At 39.7% G+C, this 14,097-nt stretch overlaps 1 protein-coding gene and 1 long non-coding RNA gene across 3 annotated transcripts in view; one reads left to right on the top strand and one right to left on the bottom strand.

Annotated features, from left to right (window-relative positions):
* Positions 1 to 687: 687 nt before the first annotated feature.
* Positions 688 to 14,097, bottom strand: part of loxl2b (lysyl oxidase-like 2b) — a 33,084-nt gene continuing 19,674 nt past the window's right edge. Inside the window, exons 6-14 of one of the 2 annotated variants that reach the window (XM_028033295.1) lie at positions 10,411 to 10,594; positions 8,363 to 8,514; positions 7,898 to 8,065; positions 5,840 to 6,005; positions 4,476 to 4,716; positions 3,543 to 3,658; positions 2,771 to 2,907; positions 2,558 to 2,669; positions 688 to 1,774 (exon numbers count right to left, since the gene is read on the bottom strand). In XM_028033295.1, the coding sequence (XP_027889096.1) occupies positions 1,704 to 1,774; positions 2,558 to 2,669; positions 2,771 to 2,907; positions 3,543 to 3,658; positions 4,476 to 4,716; positions 5,840 to 6,005; positions 7,898 to 8,065; positions 8,363 to 8,514; positions 10,411 to 10,594 (1,347 nt within the window). In that variant the 3' untranslated portion in view covers positions 688 to 1,703. The remainder of the gene's footprint in view (positions 1,775 to 2,557; positions 2,670 to 2,770; positions 2,908 to 3,542; positions 3,659 to 4,475; positions 4,717 to 5,839; positions 6,006 to 7,897; positions 8,066 to 8,362; positions 8,515 to 10,410; positions 10,595 to 14,097) is intronic. The other variant, XM_028033296.1, reaches the window with a different exon arrangement.
* Positions 8,428 to 9,753, top strand: LOC114154327 (uncharacterized). The gene is made up of 2 exons (XR_003597552.1): positions 8,428 to 8,539; positions 9,426 to 9,753. It is a non-coding gene; the product is annotated as an uncharacterized LOC114154327 (long non-coding RNA).

Here is a 14,097-nt window from a genome sequence, read left to right as displayed (position 1 = left end):
ACTGAAGGAAATATGAAAACCTCTTTTGTCTTTAGTAATAGACCACGAGCCATTTCTCTAATTTGACTAATTTGTTTGTTTTGGTTGTATTTACCCAGAATGCCCTGCGCTGTAGTCCACTTCCTGCATTTGGAGCGGTCTCTGGACCGCTTGGCATTCATATATGCATTTGAACCGCACCAGAGTTCACCTCAACCGAACTGAGAGGTAGGTTTGGTTCGCACCAGTTCGATTAAAGTGGACCAAACAAGGCTGGTGTGAAGGCACCCAAAAAGCTCATTTGAAATCATTCAGGTTTGTTTGCTGCAGTAAAAACAAGGGGAACGTAGAATAGAACTACATTGTTACGAGCTTGCATCGCTTTGATTCATAACTACTGGTAAATCCAAATGGTTTCTGACTTGTGAGGAAAATCTAACTCAGAAACATGGAGAACGTCGTTTCTTGGTCTGCAAAGGTAAAACAAATGACACCTTTAACTTGTTTCCACTAAGTTTAGCTTCGGTCAGGCCACTGAAGCTAGCTGTCATCCCTGAGCTCTAACATGCTCCATGGTCAGGCCTTTTTCTGAACCTTCTATCAAAGTTTTTAAAGAATGATCTGTGACTGAAATCATGCTCGTCTTACATTCGGTCACAATCTGCTTAGAAGAGAATTTATAACAAATGATGAACTTATGATGCATCATTTTGTCTTTGAGGTACTTGCCCATTCAGGATCATTGAACATGAATGTTTAAGAGAAGCACAAAAAACAAGAGTTTTTTTTTGATGGAAGGGAATCAGGGACCTCAGTTCTTACACCTCTTGCACTTTTATACCAATGGAAAAGCAAGGTCTTCCAATGCAACAATACATGTATATCAGTCTTTAGTTCTTAACTGAAGTGCTTACACGGGTTAGCCAGGAGGTGGCAGTGTATGAATGACACACTAGCTTATATGCAAGTTCGGCATCAACAACCACTCACATTACAGCTGAATTATACAATGAAATGATGATTCACTCTTTTAAAAAATTACAATACTTTAACACACTTTTCTAACAAACTCATCCCCCACCCCTCACCCCCACTGGATTATTCAGGAACTCTTCAAAAAATGGGTATAGGGTAATTTACTAAGTCTGCCAAGGAGAAAATAAAGCAAATACTGCCAATATTTCAGAACTGGTCCTTATGTCCTGTTAGAATGTGGCAGTTCAAGCATCACTTAGGAGTAGTGATGAATAGACTTCTTGTTTTCTAAAGACGGGATGTCAAACATTAAAAAGTTGATCAAGTTAGAAGAAAACAAAAAGTAGTTCTCCATTGAAGATAATCTTCTAGGTCTGTGGGGATAAAACTACACAAACTAAACCCACCAGGTTCTGCAGTTGAGTGCTTCTTAAAGTGCTGCACGTCCATGGAGAGATGTTTAAATGAAGTTCTTATTTGATCACAGTAAGTGAAATAGTCTCTCTGTCACAGACCCAAGCAAAGCTTCACCAAGTCCTGTGATCATCACAGAGAGTCATGGACAGAAGAGGTCAACACATAATATGTGGTGGGAGGTGAGAGGATGGTAGAGGAAGAAAGGTGAGGAGGAGAAGAACAGATGATTCATTCAGGGACAGGAAGTAGAATCCAGCATAGATGGAATGGGTAGTGGTTGGTGGGACTCTTCCCATCGGAGGTGACCGCCTCTCGACTCCACTCTGTCGGTTTTACCTGTGGGTCACCTGGTTGTTTAGAAGGCCTGGGAACATCATCTCTGTCTCAGAGCTCAATGAGCCATCTAGAGGCAGAGCAGCAGAAATACAATTTACCAAATACTGCATAAGAAATTATATCAAAGACTTCCAAAGTAAATTGATTATAAGGTATTAGTAGCAAATACGTTTAGCAAAGTCTTCAGCTCAAAATGAAGAATGTTGCTATGAAATAGTTGATTCTAAGAAATATGAAATCTAAAAGAAATTAAAATAAGCTAATTGTTCCATTAGCTTATTTTAGATGCATGTAACAGTAAAAAATGCTAATTTGAGCAAAACTGATAAATGCTATTGCAGGTGAATTTAACAAATGACTAAAAGGTAATGAATTTGAATCATGATTAAATGAATGTAAAATGATCTCACTATAGGTATGGAGTTTGTACTTTTAAAAAAAATAACACACAAGTCCTGGTTAAAGCAAAACTATGACACATAAGACAGTGTGTACAGTAGAGTGACTGGCAGAGGGGAATACTTATTTTTTTTAATACAGATTTTTTTTTATAGTTGACACAAACAAAGAGACACTGACAAAAGTGACCCAAATATGGAGGTCCATGTGCTGTACGTCCATGAAGAGATGCTTAAATAAAGTTCCTTCAAATACTTGGAGGACTATTTGATCACAGTAAGTGATGAAATTCCATGTGGAATTCCACAAGGCTCCATCTTTGGGTCACTCTCTTTGAATGTCTCATTAAATGCAGAAAAGACTAAAGTGATTGTTTTGGTGAAAAAAACAACAAGACCCCCAAAGACAGTAAAAGCTGCAGCCACTCTTCAAAATCATAGCACGGTCTCACCATTATGGCAGCTGTACATCCACACACGATGACCGTCGTATCGGCATCTGCATTTGGTGATGTTATTGGTGTAGTCTGATTCTGGCACTTCGTAATTAGGGTTAATTACAATCTGTTAAAGGACGGGCAAGAATGAACGTATGCCGAGGCTGCAGAGAGAAGACATCGCAGAAACACACCCGATAGAAAGAAGAAACCAACAGGACAAATCACCTGAAAAATGTAATCCCCAGGTTTGACATTGGTGATGTCGACCCACTGGCAGTCAATGTCGTGCCTGTAGGTATCCCAGCAGCCTACAGTGATGCCCTGCTCTCCAAAGTTAGCACATTCATACTTCTTTTCGATACCTACAAAGATAAAGTAAGATTACTTCACTGCAAACGCTTTGGAGAAAATTATACCTTTGCACAAGGTGATCCACAGTATGTGGTGACATAAGAAGGCGTGATCATTTGCATCTTCACTTTGTAGACATATTCAAGACAACCAGATATTCTCCCCTTTGGGGAAAAGTATACTATATGACTTGAATAACAGTAAATGTAATTTCTGAGATGTTTGTTGCAAAAAACACAGGTATATAAATAGATGCATTCTGTAAGTTTTTGGTGCCTGGACTTCAGAGCAGACAAGCTAAGAAATTATATGATGTTGCTTTGCAGAAATGTTGGTTTAGTCTTAGACCTACTGTCTGAACTAAGACAGTAGGACTTTGGGAAAACATCTACTAACAATATTAAGTCATATAACCTCTAATTCAATATCATTGTGCGGATGGTATCATTTAACCCACATTTTCCCCACTTCCTTTTCAGTTTTCATACTTTCTCTTAGCTTTAGCACATAGGTCTCTAAATATATAAAAACTGAAAACATCAAGGCCAACATCTAAGTTAAAATGAAGACTATTTGAGATAACATTTTGAAAATGTTTTTGTTGTTATTACATCATCATTAAAAACAACAGCAGTGAGATTCCAACCTTCATCACATTCTGAGTCCTCCAGGCAGAAACTTGCTTTGTGTCCCTCTGCCACTTTGGTTCCATTTAGGCTGAACAGGTCATATGTGGTGAACACCTCCATGCTGTGATAATGCCTACACACACACACACACACACACACACACACACACACACACACACACACACACACACACACATACAGTATGTCTTTCAATCTTCACAAGGACTTTGCATTAACTTCCATTCTTTTTTCATTACTTTCTACAGCGTAACCTGACTTTTACCATAAACCTGACCATTACTAGTACACGGCACACCTTAATCCTAAATCTAACCCACAACCCAACAACAACATTTCTTCTTATGGGGTGTGGACTTTGGGTCCCATAAGAAGCAGATAGTCCCCACTAGGTAGTATGTTTTAAATGGTCCTTTCAATGTATCAAATACAAGAACACACACACTCACACACCCATAGAAGCTTTAATGTCTCTTGCTTAACTTTTAATATATATTTTTTTAGTAGTTTACTGTTGTGATAATCATCATAATCATAAAAAACTAGACTGCATGGTACATCAGTCATAGCGCCACAAACCTAAATACTGATCTTGAAAAAATTTAAAGAATTCAAGAAAATTGAGAATTCAAAAATTCTGGTGGCTTCTTCAGGATGCCACTTACTTAATAACTGCATTTAATCATATTTTCAAAATTTCTGATATTTATTGATGCTCTAATGAAGCTATCAGCGAAGAAAATAGCAAACATAACATCTCCGATGATGCTGTCAGTTTTGCTTTTCTTATTTATCATCAATAGCTGAAATCGATCAACGATGGATCAAAATTCTTATCATGATAAGACATTTTTCACAATAGATGATAAACAGCGCAATAAATGCCCACCACAGCATGCTTTGTTTCTAGAAACATTTCCATTCTGACAGACCTGTGACATTCATGCCACACCCACAGGTGCTTGGCAGCTTTGGGCTTGAAGTCGGACTGGCCGTTGTTGTGGATCTGAGAGGAGAAGCGCAGCAGGCGGCGGTACGCGTTGGCCGGCGTCTGGTCAGAGTTGGAGGCCAGGCAGTTCTCCTCGTACGCACACTGCAGCATGAACATGGGCCGGTCCTCCATGTAGGTGGTCTGCTCCACCACCTGAGGGTTCAGCACCAGGTCGGGAGCCGCTAAAGGTGGGAAGGAAAAAAAAGAAGAAGAAAAGACGGAGACCAACGATAGTTAGAAACACAAAGAGATGGCTGCATATGCAAAGTAAACAAGGGTTTTCTGTTCCAAACAACAGATTCCAAGAAAGAACCAGGGATTTCTCTCTGACAAAGGTTCTTAAAAGGTTTAACACAGTTTTGGTAAACTTTGTCTAAAAGGATGAAGGAAATTGACTTTTATGACTGAAAAATTAAGGTTTGCAGTCAGTTTACAGCTCTTTGCAAAACTACAGGCATTCGTCCCCCTTAAACTACTACGCGGTTGAAACGCAGTGTTTGCTTCAAATGTTGACAGCGGGTTTTAACACAAAGAAACAGAGGAACCGACTGGATTTTGGGCTTTTCTAAGCCAAGGAAAGCTTTTGCTCCGTGATAGAGGAGACTGTAGAATAAATCAGGTTTTTATTGGCCCAAAAGAAATCAGAAACTTCTGGGAACCACGTATGATTATTACAGAAGCTGAAAAGCAGACATCATCTGTAATGATGGTATTTATGTTTAAAATACTGTATTTTATTGGAAATGTTTGCAATGTTTTGAGAATCTTTAAGAGTCATTCTTGCTGTTCATTTTAATTTTAATAAATAATAGCTATCCATTGATGTTCAGTCCTCCTGACTCAATATTTTGGGTTATTCAAAGGCATGAATATCAATGTTCAAGTTTTGGTATAGAAACTCAGCTGGATTTAGACCGGAGCTTTGATTGGGCCATATTGGGCCATTCCAGCACACAAATACCCTACTATAACTCTGGTTCTATGTTTTTAGAGTTTTTGTGCTGCTTAAAAGTGAATCTCCATTTAAAGTTTTCTTCAACAATTGTCTTGTTTGCATTGCAAAAAATAAGTAATAAATAGCTTTATTATCAAAATTTTTATCACATTAGTACAAGAAAATATCACAATAAAATTCTAAGTCCATATCGCCCACTCTATTCTGTCACATAAAATACACGTTCAAATTCACAGGAGTGTGAACACTTTGCCAGAACAAGGTGAAATACAATTTATGACTCATTTTTAATGTTATGCTTGATGCTGAGCAGAAGTGAGGCTCTTGATTAGCCTTTCCCAGAGTCTTACTTTCAGAGCAGGAGACTCCGGCGGAGTTGCGTCCCCCTCCTCTGGGGCAGCTGAGGTGGGGTCCGTGGTGCAGACAGTGGGACAGAGACATCTCAGTTCCGGAGCAGCGAACGCCGCTCATCGCCACACCGTCAGCACTGACCTCACCCGGCCAATACCACGTCTCCTGTGGATGCACAAACGTTCAGAGGCAAAATTATTTTCTAAAGTACGGACAAAAAAAAAAAAAAAACAACAAACAAAAAGAGGTTTCAGGAGTAGAACTGACACAATAGACTTCTTCAATTACAGCATATTATAAACGTTGCGGAAATCCTTACATATGTTCCACATCACTGTGATGGGACTAAAAATAAAAACTAGCAAATGTTTAAAAGGACAGTATTATGTATTTGTGAGGTACACTGTGCGATAAAATGGCGTTATCAAGTAACTACGTTACCTTTGGTTGTAATAAAATTCTATGTGTCAGATATGACTTGCAAGAAATTTGACTTTGTAATTTAACGCCTTGAAATTGGGCCTCTGTCTCTTTAAAAAAAATACTCCACCTTCATCACAACATGGCCCCTTTAACAATGTTTTTGTCAGCATTGCTCTGAAAAGCAGGTCCTAAAATGAGCTCAGCAGGTGTTTACTAATTGCTGCTGGCTAGTCTGAAGGAGCTCAAAGGAGGAGCTTCATCTTCAAATGCGACACTTGGTTCCACCCAGGTGTTTTACAAATCTCAATGGTTGCCATGGGAGATTTCTCAAAACATGTGTGAAAGAGTCAAGGCAACACTCCAGGTTTGTTTTTGATGAGGAAATAACATTATAACATGTTATAAAGCTCAAAATCATGTTGAAAATGATTTTGCCTCTTTAAAAACAGCAACTTCAGTGACTTTCAGTACAGAATTTTTTTTGGAATTTTATAAGCTGAACTTTGAACAATTTTTCTCCACTCAGACTTTTTTTTTTATCTGACTGCTGAAAAGTCACATTTGTAAATTTTCCGTCACTTGATAAAGGTAATTAAAGCAGCGATGAGGCGTCTTGTGATCAGGCAGCTCTGCAGACACTTTTAAAAGCCGTTGGAGCTAACCGCCACATTTCCAACTGCAAACGATGTTATAAAGCCACTCACTTCATGCCAGGAGCCCGAATTTTGTTTTAGCGCTTACTCCTGTCAGCCTTGCCAAAAACAAACAGGTCACTGAGACTGAAATGTAACTGTGTTAACATGATGATTTAATTAAGATGGAGGATGTTACAGTGGTGTGAAAAAGCGTTTGCCCCTCTTCCCGATTTCCTATTATTTTGTATGTTTTTCACATTTAAGTGTTTCATACCATCAAAATAATTTATCTATTAGTCAAAGACCACACATGCAAGCACAAAATGCAGTTTTTAAGTAAAACGGTTTATTCTGAATGGAAAGATTTTTAAAACCTCAGAAATAACATTTCTTTGCCATGACGATGTTTGATGGCTAAAGACTTGAGAGGATTTTTTTCCCCCTGATTCAGTATGAAAGCATCTCCCATTTTATATGAGGCATATATTTTACTGACCTTAAAAGATGCATAATGCTAGGGCCAAGCTGTTTAGCAAGGAATGCATGTACCATCAAGGGTTGTCCAAGCAACTGCTGATAAAGCTGCACGTATCCTTGAAAGACGCCAAAAAAGCTAGCTATGTGGCAAGTTTATGTTAGCAGCTATTATTAGCCTCAACCGCCTTGAGTCACAAACGCAGTGAAGACCTCTGCTCGCAATTAAAACATTTGCCTGACAAAAAAGTCCTGTGAGAAAAAAAAAGCACTATACACACAACAAAAGATGTTAATATACAAGATGGAATAGTCCTGCCACAAGAAAGTTTAAGGCTCGTAATGAATGTATTTAAAGCCAAATTACATTTTAAAACCTTTTAATGCCTTAATTGTAGAATATTGAATTTAAGACTTTAAGACCGCACACCCTCATAAAACAGGATGTCAGATCCATGCGAGTTGACTTGAAGTTTCCTCTTTTTAAAAACACATGCAACCTTGTTCTGCTAAAGGCACAAGTACCTGGAAGGCACTGCTGGCGAAGCCCAGGCCCAGCTGTCTGCACACCACCATGGCCTCCATGGTTCCCCAGCCCTCACTGCACACTGTGCCCCACACCAAAGAGCCGTTCTTCTCCACCAACACCTCCACACGGCCTTCGAAGGGGTTACGGCCTCCTCTCAGACGCAGCTGTGGGTTAAAAATTAGAAGAAGAAAAGAAAACACAGCTTAGTGCAACATCACTGAAAAGTATTAAGAACTTCAACATTCCCCCAATACCAGTCAGAAAAGCCATCAGTGAATCATTCTGTGATAAGAAAAAAAAATAAAAATTCTTTAGCTTAGTGGTTCAGAATACGTCTCATGCTGTTCGGCAAGCACACCCTCATCAACATCAGCTGTTGAAGACAAACTAGTAAATCCCTAACTGGATCTGGTTTCCTTGTTAGAGGTTCAGACTTGCACCGAAATGGAGGAGAGACTGACCCTCTGCTCGAAGCCCATAGCTGGGACGTTACATCGGACGCCTGCATCTTCTTCATGGCTGCAGCCCAGGGCCTCCTTGTTGAAGGGACACTCGGTTACGGACTTCTCAAATCCGGAGCACTTCACTTCATTCATGTGCACCGGCCCCATCCCTGAAGGGCGACAAGCACGTAGGAGGTGATCCGTTTTTCAAACTTACTCGTTTGTGATTCAAAAGTGAAGACTTTATCAACAAGATCGTTTTATGTACTCAAAGATATAACTCAACATGGTTCCCCTAAACTCTACTGGATATTCAGACAACACTGATTTGCTGCAGGCTTGTGGAAATTCGTTCTCCTTTTTAGACTGGAGATTGAGCAGCTTGTTGATTTCAGAATGAGAGTTTCCAGCCCAGACAAATGGGAATTTTAATGTGAAAAAAAGGTTTCACTTTATTGTTAGATAGTTCTATATCCTTTCTGATAAAATATTAATATTTTGTTTCCCAAAGAATTTTGTATGAATTGTATTCTGACTCATGAATGAATTTAAGCCTTAATCTAATCTAAGAGAAAATAGGCTAAGTTAAACTACGCTAAACTAAGCTAATCTAGTTAAAATAAGCTAAGCTAAGTCAAGATAGCTAAGCTAGGTCAAGATATGAGCAAGTTAAGTTAGAATTATATGGAATAATTTAAACTTACACACGGCATGATTACCTTTCTTGTAAGCTAAACTAAGCATTTATTCAAACTATGTTTAATGTTATGTTCCCCAACATAAATTAGGTTTACTGACAATAATACAAACCAGCAGTACAACACAACAAATGTCCATTATTACAAGTATTTTCTTAAAATAAAAAAAAGTCATTTTTTCAGTTAAATTCAATTCTAGTTAAATTTCAAAACATGTAAATGATAAGAATAATGTCTGTCAGTCAAACCTCTCTCACAGCAGAGCCGTTGGAAGGATTTTATAGTTAATTATCATTTATTTGCTTTACCTTTATTTTGTAATATAATCCATTTTATTTACCTTTGCATTTACATTTTAATGAAGTGCTTTGAGTGTTTTGAAGTGTTTGCAGAAACTCTGGAAGCGGCCTGCTGAGGAGTGAAAAGGGAGGATACCGTGAACGAGACATTCCAGCGTTAATTGCCCAGAGGAACTGCAAACCTATAGTCTTATCTTATGAAATATGCTTTTGAAGATTGTATGAATGAGTTGTGTTCATGTGAGTGTGTAGCTGTTTTCTGCTCCCCCTCCCTTCAGGGCTGCACACTGTCATGTAACTAGGGAGTTCCTAATTCTAATAAAAGCAGGGCAAGACTCAGGTGAAGCTTCAGAGCAGAGGCCGAAATCTGTAACTGGGTTTCAGCTGTGCTCTCCCTGCAGGTAAAACTAAATTCTGACTCTTGTTTCTTCTTTGTGTCTGTGTTTAGGTAATTTAGACCTAACAAGAGCAGAACAGGACAGTGGTTGAGTTTTAGACATTTGCAGAGGTAGATCAGATCGGCTTCACATGTACGTATTGGCCGATCACAGATCTCTCAAAATTAAGGAAACCAGCGCCGATAAACCAGTCGGCCAATAAATTGCCGTATCCCTAATTATTTTCATAGCTATACAAACTAGAAAACTGCTACGGAATTTAATCCACATAAGATCTGAGAGGTCTTGACCCTAAGAAAATCTGCACACGGTGTAGCAATAAAAGGACAGAATCAGTTTGCGAAATTTTACCAAGATGTGGTTTTACTCAACAGGGAAAGTGACGGCATGTCAGAAATTATAGACAGAGAGTTGTTCCAGCAATAAAACCTGTCATTCTCAGCTAACTATTATGGGTTAGCTTCAGGTCTGCTTTCTAATTAGCATGGCTGTTTGGCTGCTTTCCCCCCCTCTGTACATGTTGCCCACATGTTTCTGTAGGCCATAATCACTGGTGAATCTGAATGTGCATCAAACAGCAGTGGGGATGAAAGAGCCATACGACAAAACATTTAGAAATAAATCAATGAATGTAAAACAGACACTAAAGAGACAGCATGGGCGATGTGTACCTTGTCCAAGTTGCCCTCCAGACAGCGCTTCCTTTGCTGAGCCGAAGCCCAGCTCCCGACACACCACAGTGGCCGACAGCAGGTTCCAGTGGTCATCACATATGGTGCCCCACTCTCCATTCTTCATGACCTCCACCCTGCCCTCCCCTACGATGGCGCCACCGCGGAGGCGAACCAACGGCTGCTGAAAACGACAAACACACGGCGTCCAGAGGAGCCTCCGTTAAAGCAGAAATGACCAAACTTTTTAAAGAGAAAACCACACATGTTGATTATTCTCATGAGTGGCGATGTAACGAGGATCTCGATTATTAAAATTTCTCGAGGTAAATTATCGGCCCGGAGGTTTTGATAACTTATGTTTTACTATTTAGCTCAGTCTTCCAGGCGGATGATTATTTGTGCTGCGCAACAATCTCTCTTCCGCCAAGGAGCTGTTGATGAATGCTGAGTGCTATTGTCTTCTTATTTAGAAAAGAACTGAAATTAATATTTTTTGCAAGCATCTTCTCCTTCATATACGGAGTCTGCCTGGTGACAAGGGAGAAAGAAAAAAAACGCGGTTATAACTTAATAACACTTGCACACCACTTGGTATAATTAACTAGTTCCACAAAGCAGACGAGTCTTTCCATGCAAGGTTTTTACTTTCATTCCGACAGCAACCCACCGTTGAAGCTGCAGGCGTGGGACACTGGACTGAAAGTTAGTTAACGATGGAAGCGGTTTGGAAAAAGGGAAACCACAAAGTCCAGATTTCATTTTCAGAGATCTTCAGCAATCATTTCGAGACAGGTTGTTATAGAAACCATAATTGTCTGGTTGCTGCATAGCTATTTGTTTAGGATGAAAAACTTTATATTTTGTGACGTTGTAGACTCCAGGCTGTTTTTATTGGCTTTGTGCATTTTCTAGTGAAAATAATACACCATTGTATATTATTAAGTTTGTGTACATGTGCGTTTCCTCCTCATTACTGCACAGCTGCAGTTTTACTGCATTGGACCACAATTCAAAAGTAATAAAGGTGTAATAAGGCCACTGTCGGTCTTCTTTAGCTTGTAGAGCTGTTAATTTCCAGATGTACAGCAGGAACACTTGTTAACATTCAGACTTGAAGTCATATTTGTTCAATTAGTTGAGGAGACATTTAAACACTCCCAGTGACAGGAGAGGAAGTTTTAGAGGAGGGAAAGTTACATTTTCTACATAACAATTACAATCTGTTACAAATAAAAGGACTGCAAAGGTCGTGGCAGCCACAGACACTGATCTTACATCAAATTAACCCACATCAGAACCAGGGATGGGACTTAAACAGGCTCAACAACCTAACAAAGAAGGCTGGTTCTGTTCTTGTTCTGTTCTGGTTCTGATGCGGTTCTGATCTGGTTTTATTCGGGGAACGACTGTGGAACCTCTGGAGACGATGGAGCAAAAAATTACTTTTACATAAAATCAAGAAAATTATGGACAACCTTTTAGCATCCTCTTGTTTAACAAATAAGGACATACTATTTACATTTGTAATTTTTCTTTAAGAAAAAAAAAGAGAACTCGATTAATATCATAAATCCGACCTGGTAGGAAAAATTGGAGATGTGTATTCTTAAGCCACATTGCCTGGCCCAGCAGACTGTAAATAAACTGAAGCATCAACGCAGCCAGTCGGCTTGTCTGTCATGGTAACTAACTGTCCCAACAATTACTAGAATAAACAATAATATTGCTGTTTTGAGAACATTTTCAAGTGATCTATTGGCTACAAAAGTGAAGTATAATGGTGTATACTTTAATATACAAAATCATAACATAAAAATGGAAGTTTGCTTTCTCAAACACCATAATGCTTTAATTTCGTAAAGAGCACTTCACACCAGGACTGGAAAATAAAAAAAAAGAAATGAAATGGAAATAAAAACCAGACAAGAACAAAATCATAAGAAAATAGCCTAGAATATCTCTGTACATAAAATTGCCCTTAAAATAAATTAATCATCAAGCTCATTTTAATTTATCATTGATCAATTTCTTATTGGACAGGACTAGCAGCCAGTATGTTACAATGATATTATGCAAGCTAGCCGTCAGCAGCAGCAGAAGCTCTCTTGTTGCTCATCTGCAGGGCAGACAGAATGAAAAACGCATAAAAACAAAAGCAGCCTTCTTTAGTAAACGTAGCACAACAAACCCGGCTGGGGCCGGAGCTTCGTGTCAGTGCGGACCGCTGCGCTGCGGACATCGGGAGGTTCAGAGCCGCTCCCAGCTCGGCACCCAGCTGTGCAACGTGACACGACGCATGAACGCTCAAACCTCACACAGCACCAGTGAGGTCACCCAGACAGGAATTCATGTCGGCACCGCTCATGGAAGAGGTATTAAGATGCACGATGTTCATTCGTGGTAGATGGGGGAATACTCTTCCCTCTTCTCCGTGGAGAGGTCAGAGGTCAGAGCCGCTGAGCGAGCCAAAGTAAAACTCACCCAGATGTAAACGCTGAATCAGTAAGATAGCTCAGATAAACGGAGGCTTTTACACTGACACAGACCTCAACGTTCAACAAACACCGGGGCCTTTCCCCCCCTCCCCTTCCTCTCCTTTGGTTTCAGGTTTTCCACCAGATGTTAAACCGGCAGGGCGGCAGTCATTTTCTCCCACTAATAAACATCCACATGACCACACTGGTGGGTGATGCAAGGCCAGCCTGGCTCACATGTGGTGTTCTCCGAGGCTGATTCAGGGCCCGTGTGGAGGCCCTCGCCACGCCCACTCTGTCTTCTGCTCCGTCACGTTTTCAGTACGGATCGACAGAAAACGTGACTGCTGCTCTACCGGGCTGAATCAGCAGGGTTTCATGCTGAGAATGTTGTGAAGGTAAATACACGAGGAACAGGCGAAAACACTGTCCAACGTTAACTTAGAATAAAGGTATTGACAAAAATATCAGCTTTTTTCTTCTTTTTTTTAAAAAGAGATATTACTGCCGACTGTCAGAACCATAACCAGGCAGATTTTTGAGAGACAGCGAAGCAGTTCCAGGTGTTTGATCGTGAGCGGTGTGATGAAACGTCTGCGTCACGAGACAATACACACGTAGGCTAATGAGATCATATGAGGTTAGCAGGAATCATAGAGCACAGATCTCACAAATAAAGTTGTCAGGGATCACAAAAGTTAATTTTTGTAGAACAAACCAGTCCAGGTTTGACTGATTTACATACTGAGGTTCCTCTGCGTATCTAATCTAAGATCAAAGAATTTTACAAGGACATTTGTGGAGACAGAGGCTTTGCTGTGGCTCTGGAATAACCTGCACCCAAATACTAAACCAGTGCAAACTCTGGAGCTTTTAAATCGCTTCTGAAGACTCACTTTTATGATCTTGCTTCTGGTACACGTTGTTGCGAATGTTTTTTTTTGCATTGTGACTTTGTTGGTCTAACTGTTTGATGTTTTTTTTTTTTTTCTTATTCCTGTACTGACAACCTGTGCTGTCGGAAATGTGCTGTATATAAAAATTTGACCTTGACCTTGACATTTTTGTTTTTCTAAAAATAGAAGACAGATTTCAAAAGTGTCTAATTTTGCTCAAATGATCCAGTTCAGTCCGATCAGTCCAAGTAATTTACATTTTCATCTAGAAGCGATCAAATGTGATCCAGACTGCTTAAGGAATCGTTCAGAGT

This window comes from Xiphophorus couchianus, chromosome 12 (genome assembly GCF_001444195.1).
Source record: "Xiphophorus couchianus chromosome 12, X_couchianus-1.0, whole genome shotgun sequence".
Classification (NCBI taxonomy): Eukaryota; Metazoa; Chordata; class Actinopteri; order Cyprinodontiformes; family Poeciliidae; genus Xiphophorus; species Xiphophorus couchianus.
Note: the sequence above shows the minus strand (reverse complement) of the source record. Positions and strands in the feature narration are given on the sequence as shown.